This window comes from Lucilia sericata, unplaced genomic scaffold (genome assembly GCF_015586225.1).
Source record: "Lucilia sericata isolate MDLA Ls3-8-SP2 unplaced genomic scaffold, ASM1558622v1 Contig001062F_arrow, whole genome shotgun sequence".
NCBI classification, from domain to species: Eukaryota; Metazoa; Arthropoda; class Insecta; order Diptera; family Calliphoridae; genus Lucilia; species Lucilia sericata.
Window position 1 is genome coordinate 96,225 of NW_023995039.1, and position 12,594 is coordinate 108,818.

The window sequence follows — 12,594 nt, forward strand, 5'->3', positions numbered from 1 at the left end:
TAAATTAGTGATGTCAAGTATATATTTTATAACGTAAAGATTTACGCTATTGTAATGCTATTTTAACGGGTTTTTCAGGGTGATGGAAGTTGGAAACATCCTATTTTTCAACTTTACATAATTTCAGTTATATATAGCTAAATAATAATCATTCTTTATTATACATAAGTATAAAAAAACATTTACATACATAGTTTAAGCTTAAAATTGTTTAAAACCTAAAAACTTTATCAGTAATCAAAAATAAATTGCCTTTTAATATAAAATGAAAACTTAGGGCCCGGCCCGACGCCGATTTAAAAAAGGAAAATTATTTTTATATATTTTATAACAAAAAAAGTATTTAACTATTTCTCTCTTATAAAATATTTTAAAAATAAAATTTCCTTTCTAAACCACCTTAAACTCAAGACCCTTAAATTAAATTAAAAAAAAATGTTTTATAAATAAAAAACAAACAAATAAAATATATCATTTTTCTTGTAAGTGAGATTAAAAACTAAGTCTTATTCATCATCCGAATCGGTAACAGAGCAAACACCACAATGTTTATTTGTCGAACGACCGGGAACACAATCTTCATGATAGACATGACCACATCGGAATGCTACGACATTATTAAGCGGTATAGTAGTGGCTTTACATAAAATATTACGCTTACATTCGCAACATTTATTATCATAGCTAATACTTAATGCACGATTCTGTTGACGCACCACCTGTGAGTGTGTCTCAAAGTAATCAATTAATTGGATTTTATTGAAACCTTTTTGGATTTCGACCTGAAAAGAATAGAAGTGATTATTAATAATTTTTGTTTATATTTGATTGACTCTTACCTGTAAACGATAGTCCCATAACATTTTATATAAGGATTTTCTTAAACCTGGTATTTTTTGTCCTAATTTTATTTTGTTCACTAATCTTTCAGGATTTATGTAACCTATAAGAGCATAAATAGTAAATAATTTAAAATTTTAAGATAATTTATTTGATTTCTGTTGTGATTTTAAGTTTTAACCTTTAAATATATGTATGATTGATAAAATTAAATATAGACTTTTGTTTTGTTTTCCTTACCTATTATACCATCCAAAAGTTTAGTTAATATTTCGGGATTTTTTACAGATTCTTCTATTAATAAGTTCCACAGATCGGAATCGTCATGTTCTTTACAAAACTCTATAGCCATTTCAATATCTTCTATCTGGAGATGTTAAATGGAAAAGTATTAAGATTTATATAAGTGTTAATATCATATTAAGCCGGTTGGAATGTGATGGAAATCGAGAAATGGATTTTCTTTCTCTAAATAATCGCATATTTTCCACTTTACCTTGTGTATTATGATATTTAAAGCTTCCGTTACATTACCCATTTGCCCCAGTAAATACACCATTTCCGGATGAAATGATTTACTTTTGCATATATTCAAAGCTTCCTGTATATGATAATGTTTTGAACGTCTAAGAAATGGCAACAATTTGGAACGATTGTATATTGCATATAAACCCACTAACTTCCAATGGAATGTACCACTATTATCCACCTTATCTAAGGCATCCAAATACTAAAATTATAGTAAATTACAAAACAAATGATTTTACATTTTAAAAAGTTTTCATACCAAATATAAAAACTCCTGATACGGCTCCAATTGTTGAACAACTATCTCTGGTGGTATTTTACTTTTATTCAAAAGTATCTGAAAGGCACGTTCCTGATCCAGCTGTATGAGCGGTACAATCATTTTGTGTATAACACTATAGAGATCATAACGTCTAATTAAATCGAAAACATCTTTATTTCCAATTTCAAATACATTCTCAAGGCATTCTCGTAGTCCCTCTGGTAGGTATAGAGCAAAGCTAACGATTCGAGTAATTCATTGGCATATTGTTTGCGAAAATTATCATGTATGGCATTTATAACGGCGGAACAATCGTATAAATTTGAGGGCCACTCTTTGATTAGATTTAAAAATCCTTTAACATCGAATTTTAAATATTCGTATAAAACCATTTCGTAAACATGAGGATCTAGTTTACAATCATCCGATGTGGGTAAATAGGCACTAACCGAACGTAATTGATTGTGTTTGACAAACTTAAAGACTTCTTCCTCCCAAAGGGATTTGTTATTACCCAAGACACGTAGACATAGCTTGCCAGCGGTATCGAAATCTTTTTTTGTTATTAAATAATTTATATAAGTTCTAAAAGGAATCGTACGATTAGGTATATATGTACTATATATTAAGAGAAAACTTACCTGGCAACTGGTAATATATTACCACCATGTAAAGATGTTATTTCCATAGCTTCCTCAAATTTTCTAAAAATGTAATGAAAATTTTAATTTTTTTTAAAAAAAATTTCCCAGGCATCCAGTAGTGATATTTTTTTTTCATAAAAAATATCTTTAACATAATATATTTCAAAATTATAATTTAAAGAAATTGCTAAAACGCTTAAAAATTCTAATACTGGCATCTCTTTAACTTGCTAGCATATGACAGTGCTGCTAAATAAGTGCTTTTACTAGAACAAAAATCACTACCTTGTAAAAAGATATATTTTACCACATTTTCCAACACTATTAAAATGCATCAAAACATCTGTCAAAATTCACAATTTGTTTACACCGGAGGAATAAATTAAAAAGTAACAAATAATACTTTAAATTTAATAAAATCGACACAAAAAACATAATTTTTAAATGATAAAAATTAAATAAATTAATAATTATATAAATTAATTAAACTAGCATTAAATTTTAAGTGAAAAACTACAACTTGAAGCTATGTATGTCATCATACTCCGCTAACATGAGTTATTGATTAAAGTTTGGTCATCTTTTCTGGTACAGCGATATATTAACAACAATAAGCCCTCATCATGAGACGTATGAATAACTTATTAACTTTATTTACGGCCATGGTGGCCTTTTTCTTTGGCTTTTTTATTACCAAACTTTTGACTACCGTAGACAAATGTCCCACTCAAAAAAGTGGAGTTCATAAGTTGGAAACCGCATCCAGAACTGTTTTTAATGGTGCTTGTTTTAAGTGCACCCCGCTATGAGGAGAAACGTAATGCTATACGTGAGACTTGGCTAAAATTAGGACGACCATTACAGTTGCCTTATTATCCCGAAGAATTTGTTTATTTGCCCTATTATGGGGCAAGAGGACATTTAGAAGTAGAAGGTCCAGCAGAGCAGGCCAATCGTTTGCGTATTTTTATAGATTGGTTAGAAGATCAAAATCATAGAAAAGCTGTTAATGCTGTAAGAAATATAAAGGTTAAACATTTCTTTGCCATAGGCACTCAAGGTTTGGATGCCGCCCTTAGATCGCAATTGGAAAAGGAGCAGAAAAAACATTTAGATTTATTATTACTACCACGTTTAACGGATACCTATGCTAATTTAACCGAAAAACTTCTACATTCCTTGGATGCTTTAACCCATCATTATTATTTTAGTTATTTGCTTAAAGTGGATGATGACACTTATGTGAAATTAGATTTGCTATTAAATGAATTGGTATCCTATGATCGCAAGTTAATACGCAAGAGTCACGAATATAAAGGACACCCTTTACCGAATCTATATTGGGGTTACTTTAATGGTAGAGCTAATATCAAGACCAAAGGACAATGGAGTGAACCCAACTATTATCTCTCCTATCGTTATAATACTTATGCTTTGGGTGGCGGTTATATAATTTCACGTAAACTTTGTGAATATGTGGCCAATAACTCGCACACCCTCTCAACATATGTGAGTGAAGATGTTTCAATGGGCACTTGGTTGGCACCCTTTAGAAATGTTTATCGTCGTCATGATCCTCGCTTTGATACCGCCTATATGGCTAGAAAATGTAAAAAGTACCATTTGGTATTGCACAAACGTAATGAGACTTTAATGCGAGATTTATACAATAATAAACTTTGCTCTTTTGAAGTGGTCAATGAACAACAGTTGCAACGTCCACCAGAGTATTATTACGACTGGCGCAAAACAGCCGATAAGTGTTGCGATAATTTAGTCGTATAAATCTTTTATTAATGTGCCAGATTAGTTTATGTTGATAATCTACTAAGCAAAAGTTAGTAGCAATATTAAATCTTAAAATGCCTTAAAATTTAGTCAAAAAATATATGATATTAAAACCAAAGCTCAAATAAATTAATAAATAAACTAGTTAGTCAAATATAAAACGAAAATAGAAGTTTTTTTTTAATAAACTGTAAGGTAAAAAGAAACGGGGGATAACTGCCAAAGTCGAATTCTATATAGCTATTTATCTATCTCTATATCCATGTATCTATCTATCTATCTATCTATCTATCTATCTATCTATCTATCTATCTATCTATCTATCTATCTATCTATATATCTATCTATCTATCTATCTATCTATCTATCTATCTATCTATCTATCTATCTATCTATCTATATATCTATCTATGTATCTATCTATCTAGCTATCTATCTATCTAGCTATCTATCTATCTATCTATCTATCTATCTATCTATCTATCTATCTATCTATCTATCTATCTATCTATCTATCTATCTATCTATCTATCTATCTATCTATCTATCTATCTATCTATCTATCTATCTATCTATCTATCTATCTATCTATCTATCTCTATCTATCTATCTATCTATTCATTTGATTAGTATATAAAAAACTTTCTCTCTTACTTGTGTTCTATCAACCATTGTACACGATCCTCAGTATCAAGTAAAGTTGCCACAACAATATCCTTTGGTGCAATAAGATAATAACGATTCTCTTCTGGTAAACAACCCAATATATAATCATTAACGGAATATTCCTTAAAACTGTAATAAAAATAAAATCAATAAGTTGCAGTAATAAAAGCAAATTGCAATAAATATAGTTACCCTCTTAAAGATAAACTATCAGTGCAAATTTCCTCACTGCTATTTAACTTATATTCCAGCACTGATAAGACGGGTCGTAAAGCTTTGCGTTCAGAATCCTTTTCCTTCGGATAGCCCAAAACCACCAATTGATTGGAAGTTAAAGCAGCCAAACCACTTATATAAAAAGTGGTCTGAAATGTAGATACTAAAAAATAGGAAATAATAAAGTAAATCTATAACATATAGAACTAAATACTTACTAGGATCTACTATAAAACCAGGTAATGCTCTTAAGGTGGCCTCCACTGCATTACGTTTACGTATGACACAAATTCGTATCGTATCAACCCAGCCAATTAGTAGAGTATTTGCATTAGCCCAACGAAAATTGCAGCGAAAGTTTTCTAGACGCGCACTGGAGATGTAAAAAGTTATTTACATGTTTTTATTACTTATTAATAAGTTTAATACTTAGGTGGTTCCTCCCATTTCATAAGACCCAATGAGCATTTCTCATTTAAATCATACACTCGAACACCTAAACAACTAGCCCAGGCCACGAAGGGACCATTCCAACACACCGATATAACATGGCCCTCGGCAGTTGATAAAACATTTGGTTTTAGCTTCTTAAGAAAATTTTTCTCATAAATTGTTAGTTTATCATCGCCTACAGAAATTGTTACAACATTTACAACTCAAGATTTATCAAATTGCCAAAGATAAACGTTTTGTTTTCAACATACCGACTATAAATCTTCGACCTTCCGTAACTTTAGGATCTGGATCCAATACCACCGATCTTATGGAATGGCCAAAGCTAATAGTTTGATTTTGTTCATCACTAAATAGACCAATAATATTAACTCTGCCATCATCTGAACACGTTACGATATGTTCACCCTTGGTATCTATATCCACTTCATTTACCGCTACCGTATGCGCAAATTCCTTGCGGTCACCAGTTAAATGAGAATTTACGGTATTACCTTGATGATCCAAAAGATAGACACCGCCCAAAAATGTGCCAAAAATTAAAAACTAAAAATTTAATTCCAATTAATAACCTTTCAACATAAAGTACTTCATAATAAAGTTGAAAAACCTTGGAGTGTACAGCACATGCCGTGACTACATCCTTATTCAGTATGTCCTTTAGATCATGGGCTAAACGTTGATACTTAAATTTTGGTTCAATCTCCTCTTCTGTGCTATCTTCTGTCTCCTAGAAAAGCACACACACACACACAAACGTTTACAACAATTACACATGTCATGTATCAATTTTATGACTTTTTGCTACTTACACTACACAATGTCTCATTTTCAGCCATTATCTTTTATATTTTCCTAAATACTGTTTAATATAAGATTTTTTATCTGTTAGAATAACTCTAAACAAAAAAATACAATAAATACGACTGAATGTTTTTATTGTTTTTGTTCGATTGATTATTTATCATCATCAGCTGTTTGATGACAGTTTTTTTTGTACATTGTTTAGAAAATTTTTAATAAAAGGAAAATGTCAAACATGTTTAACTTATGATTTGTTTACAATTGATACCACCGACGACAAAACACTTACTTTTATGTTTAATTGATAAAAATTCAAAATAATTTAGATTTTGAACTTTTTTATGACAACTTTTTACCAGAGAAATGTTCGGCAAAAAAAAAAAATTGCTAGAAATGGTATCTAAAAATTTACTTGTAGAAGTTTAAAATTTGTAGTACATATATTAAAATTTTTTATAATTTTTTCGAAAATGTATATTAAAGGAATTTTCTGATTTTCTGAAAGAGGCCAAAAATGAGGTTTAGGGTCAAATATGGACATAACATTTGACAGTCGGGAAGTAAGTAGATATGTAATTTGTTTTATTAGCTGTCCAAACTCAGATGTTTCTTGACCAAGTTTAAACCACCTTTATAGAACTTACTTTAGCATAAAATGAGAAATAAAATCAAAAGCAATATTCGAAGTTTAAACTTAATTCAGTTGCTGATAATTGTGAAAATGGGGATAAAATAAATATTTTAACTTATATTAATAAATTCTTATACATACATAATTTTGTTCAGGCACCCTTAATCCCAATTTGGGAACCTCAGCCTAAGACCACGATATTGAACATTGATTTGAGAGGAATAAAAAGTACAGAAATACAATTTAATTTCACTTCTAGCTTTCTTTGCTAAAGATCATTAATAATATAACTCCATATTCTTACGTCTTTTTACAACGCAGTAAATGCAAACACACGCTACGTTTTGTATACTTTGACTGCAACAGCAACTTTTATACAAAATAATATTTAGTTATTTATCAACAGCTTGTGAAACTGGTTAATGAAACTATTGTTACCAACTGACTGCTGAAAAAATGACTACTTTACAACCAAATTTTATGGTTTATTTTCTTAAAACTGCCGAAGCCGATAAACTCAGGTGTAGACTATGCAACAGATTCATAAAGACGGGAAGAAATTATAATTTAAGGCAACATTTACAACTTAAACATAAATTGGAGGTATGTATGTTTTTTTTAAACGGAAGCAGTTCGACGAATTTTTCAATAAAAAACAATTATTAATTTAAAGTGTTGTAAAAGTGCGTATGCAATAGTGGTTGGTAAATGTGTATACATTTTTATAATACCCATAGTAATTATCATTAATATAAAACGTAAACAATTACGTCTTTTAATAACGCAGTAAATGAAAACACACACTACGTTTTGTATGGTTTGACTGCAACAGCAACATTTTTACTACTATATGCATTTAGTTATCAACTACTCGTGAAACTGGAAACTAAAACTGTCATAGTAAGCGAACGAAGGAAAAATTAAATTGTTATACATACAAACATTTGACTTGCAAGTGGAAAAACTACCAAGAAAGTGGCAAAAATGGCTACTCTGAATAAACCGAATTTTATGGTTTATTTTCTTAAAACTACCGAAGTAGACAGAGTCAAGTGTAAACTTTGCAATAGAGAGTTAAAGTCAAAACGACTCTTCAATTTAAAGCAGCATTTACTAGTTAGACATCAATTAGAGGTAAATAAGATATCTGTTGAAAATCGTATATAGTTCGACTATATTTTTGTTTTCAGCAAGCAAAAAATGCTTAGTTTTTAGTGCTGTCATAATATGTAGTAATAGTTGGTAATCGTGTATAGATTCGTAGATACTCAGATAAAATGTGAAAGGTCCAATTGGAAAATTTAGTTTGGTGTAAACATAAACGACTGGGTAAGTAATGTATTTTAAAAAAAAAGAAAATTTTCAACAGAAAAATAGAAAGTTAAGTAAGTAAGTAAGTAAGTAAGTAAGTAGTAAGTAAGTAAGTAAGTACGTAAGTAAGTAAGTAAGTAAGTAAGTAAGTAAGTAAGTAGTAGTAAGTAAGTAGTAAGTAAGTAAGTAGTAAGTAAGTAAGTAAGTAAGTAGTAGTTAGTAAGTAAGTAGGTAAGTAAGTAGTCGTACGTAAGTCCGTAGTAGTCGTAGTAAGTAAGTCCGTAGTCAGTCCGTCCGTCGTTCCGTCAGTAGTCCGTCCGTCCGTCCGTCGTCGTTCCGTCGTCGTCCAGTCGTCCGTACGTCGTTCCGTCCGTCCGTCCGTCCGTCCGTCCGTCCGTCCGTCTTTCGTCCGTCCGTCCGTCCGTCCGTCCGTCCGTTCGTATCCGTCAGTCGTCCTTACGTACCCGTCCGTCCGTCCGTCCGTCCGTCCGTCGTCCGTCCGTCGTCCGTCCGTCCTCCGTCCGTCCGTCGTCCGTCCGTCCGTCCTTCCGTCCTCCGTCCGTCCGTCCGTCCGTCCGTCCGTCGTCCGTCCGTCCGTCCGTCCGTCCGTCCGTCCGTCCGTCCGTCCGTCCGTCCGTCCGTCCGTCCGTCCGTCCGTCCGTCCGTCCGTCCGTCCGTCCGTCCGTCCGTCCGTCCGTCCGTCCGTCGTCCGTCCGTCCGTCCGTCCGTCCGTCCGTCCGTCCGTCCGTCCGTCCGTCCGTCCGTCCGTCCGTCCGTCCGTCCGTCCGTCCGTCCGTCCGTCCGTCCGTCCGTCCGTCCGTCCGTCCGTCCGTCCGTCCGTCGTCCGTCCGTCCGTCCGTCCGTCCGTCGTCCGTCCGTCCGTCCGTCCGTCGTCCGTCCGTCCGTCCGTCCGTCCGTCCGTCCGTCCGTCCGTCCGTCCGTCCGTCCGTCCGTCCGTCCGTCCGTCCGTCCGTCCGTCCGTCCGTCCGTCCGTCCGTCCGTCCGTCCGTCCGTCCGTCCAGTCCGTCCGTCGTCCGTCCGTCCGTCCGTCCGTCCGTCCGTCCGTCCGTCCGTCCGTCCGTCCGTCCGTCCGTCCGTCCGTCCGTCCGTCCGTCCGTCCGTCCGTCCGTCCGTCCGTCCGTCCGTCCGTCCTCCGTCCGTCCGTCCGTCCGTCCGTCCGTCCGTCCTCCGTCCGTCCGTCCTCCGTCCGTCCGTCCGTCCGTCCGTCCGTCCGTCGTCCGTCCTCGTCCGTCCGTCCGTCCGTCCGTCCGTCCGTCCGTCCGTCCGTCCGTCCGTCCGTCCGTCCGTCCGTCGTCCGTCCGTCCGTCCGTCCGTCCGTCCGTCCGTCCGTCGTCCGTCCGTCCGTCCGTCCGTCCGTCCGTCCGTCCGTCCGTCCGTCCGTCGTCCGTCCGTCCGTCCGTCCGTCCTCCGTCCGTCCGTCCGTCGTCCGTCCTCCGTCCGTCCGTCCCGTCCGTCCGTCCGTCCGTCGTCCGTCCGTCCGTCCGTCCGTCCGTCCGTCCGTCCGTCCGTCCGTCCGTCCGTCGTCCGTCCGTCCGTCCGTCCTTCCGTCGTCCGTCCGTCCGTCCGTCCTCCGTCCGTCCGTCCCGTCCGTCCGTCCGTCGTCTCCGTCCGTCCGTCCGTCCGTCCGTCCGTCCGTCCGTCCGTCCGTCCGTCCGTCCGTCCGTCCGTCCGTCCGTCCGTCCGTCCGTCCGTCCGTCCGTCCGTCCGTCCGTCCGTCCGTCGTCCGTCCTTCCGTCCGTCGGTCTTCCCCTTTTCCCCCCTCCTCCTCCCTCCCTCCTTCGTTTGTCCGTTGGGTGCCGTCCCGGCCTTCCGCCCGTTCGTTTTTGTTTCCCTCCTTTTGTTTGCCTCCCCTTGTGCGCCTTTTGCCCTCCCTTCCCTCCCCCTCTTGTCCCCCTGGCTTTTGTCTCCCCGTTCTCTCTTTCCTTCTCGCCCGTTTCTCCCCCCTTCCCTGCCCCTTTTCCCCCTCGTCCCCGTCGTCGTCGTTTGTCGCCGTCCCCCCCCTCCCTTGTGCGGTTCTCCTCCCCCCCCCCCCCGCCCGCTTGTTTGCTCCCTTTTTCTTCCGCCCCCCTCTTCCGTTCCCTGCTTCCCTCTCATAAATTTTAATAAGTGTTAACAAAAATTTAAACTACACACAACAACAAGCTTAAAATTAATTTGGACTCCAACCACCACTACTATGACTACGATTAAAGGTCAAAATTTTTGGATTTATTTCGCTAGTACGCCGGAACCTAACAAAGTTAAATGTAAACTTTGTAATAGCACACTCATATCGAAACGTTCTTTTAATTTGAGAAAACATTTAAAAATGTTGCATCAACTAGAGGTAAACAAAAAAACAAATTTTTTGGAAATATTTATGAGTTTGACTACAAAAATACGGTAGCAATTTTAGTGTTGACGAAAGTATTCGAGTAGTGGGTAACGATGAACATCTTTTTGTTCAGACTAAATGTAGATAATTTTCAGGGTTGTATATTTTGTGTTTTAAAATATAACGGTTAATAGACAACTCTGTTTAAGAATATTAGGGCAATAAACTTTTATAAAACAAAACAAGCTCCGCACGCAATTTTTGCAGTATTTAGGATGCTATTCTAATGTCACGTACGTGCTGTAAAAACATTATGTATCTACAAACGTTACTTGTATTTAATTAGACGCAAGTTTTTTAAATACAATTTCAGAGCAAAATAGTTATTTGTCGCAAAAAAATATATCTAAATTTAAAAAAAATTTATATAAACTTTTAATTTAAAAGATTTAACATTTGTCACGTACGACATAGTAAGTACTTAGTACAAACTAAACCAGATTAATAGCGTCCACTTGATAATTATAGATTTTTTATTAAGATGGGTAAAAGTAAATATGATACTACTAAGAAATGGAGAGAGGAATTGAAAAAGGATGAGGCAAAACTAAAGGAGTATCGAAAAAAAGAGGCGGAAAGACAGCGTATTTATCGTAGAAAGTTGGCAGATGCTGCTAAAAAAGACATCAAAGTTCTTGAAGAAAAGAGAATAAAAGATCGTATTCGACAACAAAGACGCAGGGCCATAAATGAAAATGTAGGTAGCTTTTTGCCTGAAAAAAAAGAAGGCAATCTTTGAGGGAAGCTTTAATTTCTCACAGTAGAGAGAACTATGTCAACAAGAAGTTCTACAAATTTGTACACATATACCATATTACTAGGAAAAGATCTTTGTATTCTAAAAATATGTCAAAATTTTGAAATAGTTAGACTATCGTTTGCAATAGAAATCTCTGGCCGTAAAACTATTAGTCATGATTTTAAAACAAATAATGGATTATTCTTTTATTCTTTCAGTTTCGTCCAACAAAACGCATATATACAAAAACCCCAAGAAAACCACCTCCACCAGTCCCTTCAATTGATCTTGAGAATGCCTCGTCTTCTTTCAAATATGACGAACATACTACATTGGAGAATAGGACAGCAGAAAGTGGAAATAATTTTTCCGATCTAAATGCAACAACATTGGGTTCAAACGAAACCTTAAGCAGGGACTCATTTTCAATACTACCAACAACAACGAGTAAGTACGATGATCATAAACGAGAACAGAAAACGTTTTAATTTAAACATCAATTTTTAAAGATAAACTTTGATATAAACTATTTAAAATTATACTTTAATTATAGTTGTTCCCGATACTATTAAAGTAAAAGTAGAGGAAGAAGATTTTGAACATGACATGACTACAGAGAAAGAAGCAGGAACTACGTTTGAAGGCAATAATTCAGACGATGAAACTATTTACAACATTGCACAGAATGCAGCTTTACAAAATCTTTCAAGTAAGCGAAAAAAATTATAAAAATTTAAAGAGAAAATTTAAATTAACATTTCAGCTCAACATTTACAAACGGACAACTTTGCTGAGCCTTCATCAATAAGACCAAATAAACTAGCCAGCAGCAGCTTTAATGGTATATTCCACAAATCTTTAATTTTAAACCTAAAATACAATATTATTTAAATATTTCAGATTCTTATCCCTTTACATTTAAAGAACCACGCCGCAAGAAGAAAAAGACTGCAATATCTTCAACGGATAATAGGCAAACAATGCCGTTAGATCCTCTAGATGATAATACCTCTTCAAGTAAAACTGATTACTTTGAACAGTGGGCAAATAAGAAAAAACAATTATTGGAAATAGAAATGCTTGAAATGAGAAATTATAAATTTAAATTAGAGCTATGGGAAAAGGAGCAACAATTGACGGTCGCTAATTCAAAATTCACCAAGGATATTAAACTGAAAAGTGCTGAAGAGTAAATTTAAAAAAAAAAAATTGTATCTTTTTATATAAAAAAGCTTCATAGTGTTGAAATTAACAATAGAAAAATGATTTCTTGCTGTAATTGACTTATTATCCCAAAAATTGAGATAATCACATTGT

The 12,594-nt window shown here is 35.9% G+C and overlaps 3 protein-coding genes across 6 annotated transcripts; 2 read left to right on the forward strand and 1 right to left on the reverse strand.

Annotated features, from left to right (window-relative positions):
- Window positions 1-462: 462 nt before the first annotated feature.
- Window positions 463-6,369, reverse strand: LOC119609798 (vacuolar protein sorting-associated protein 41 homolog). The gene is given in 14 exon segments (XM_037964744.1): window positions 463-782; window positions 840-943; window positions 1,081-1,207; window positions 1,337-1,570; window positions 1,628-1,809; window positions 1,812-2,215; window positions 2,272-2,334; window positions 4,717-4,857; window positions 4,921-5,107; window positions 5,163-5,317; window positions 5,374-5,572; window positions 5,649-5,943; window positions 6,008-6,127; window positions 6,210-6,369. Coding segments are annotated over 14 exon segments (2,514 nt in total). The 5' UTR covers window positions 6,237-6,369; the 3' UTR covers window positions 463-506.
- LOC119609799 (beta-1,3-galactosyltransferase 6) lies at window positions 2,605-4,218 on the forward strand. The gene is given in 2 exon segments (XM_037964746.1): window positions 2,605-3,029; window positions 3,031-4,218. Coding segments are annotated over 2 exon segments (1,161 nt in total). The 5' UTR covers window positions 2,605-2,897; the 3' UTR covers window positions 4,060-4,218.
- An 890-nt stretch (window positions 6,370-7,259) lies between the features above and the next one.
- Window positions 7,260-12,582, forward strand: LOC119609803. Of its 4 annotated transcripts, none has more exons than XM_037964755.1 (5): window positions 7,260-7,435; window positions 11,496-11,724; window positions 11,831-11,986; window positions 12,041-12,118; window positions 12,178-12,582. In XM_037964755.1, the coding sequence occupies exons 1-5, from the start codon at window positions 7,289-7,291 to the stop codon at window positions 12,468-12,470; spliced, it is 903 nt and encodes a 300-aa protein (XP_037820683.1). In that variant the 5' UTR covers window positions 7,260-7,288; the 3' UTR covers window positions 12,471-12,582. The 4 variants fall into 4 exon arrangements, with proteins under 4 accessions (XP_037820683.1, XP_037820681.1, XP_037820680.1 ...); XM_037964753.1 differs by lacking the exon at window positions 7,260-7,435 and adding an exon at window positions 7,711-7,966; XM_037964752.1 differs by lacking the exon at window positions 7,260-7,435 and adding an exon at window positions 10,251-10,490.
- The last annotated feature ends 12 nt before the right edge of the window (window positions 12,583-12,594 follow it).

What these genes read in the sequence shown, in the direction of transcription:
- LOC119609803 (XM_037964751.1), top strand. Translation starts at nt 11,020, where the DNA reads ATGGGTAAAAGTAAATATGATACTACTAAGAAATGGAGAGAGGAATTG. An exon ending in GCAGGGCCATAAATGAAAAT is followed by an intron (nt 11,236 to 11,495) that starts GTAGGTAGCTTT and finishes TTATTCTTTCAG; the next exon opens with TTTCGTCCAACAAAACGCAT. An exon ending in AGCCAGCAGCAGCTTTAATG is followed by an intron (nt 12,119 to 12,177) that starts GTATATTCCACA and finishes TAAATATTTCAG; the next exon opens with ATTCTTATCCCTTTACATTT.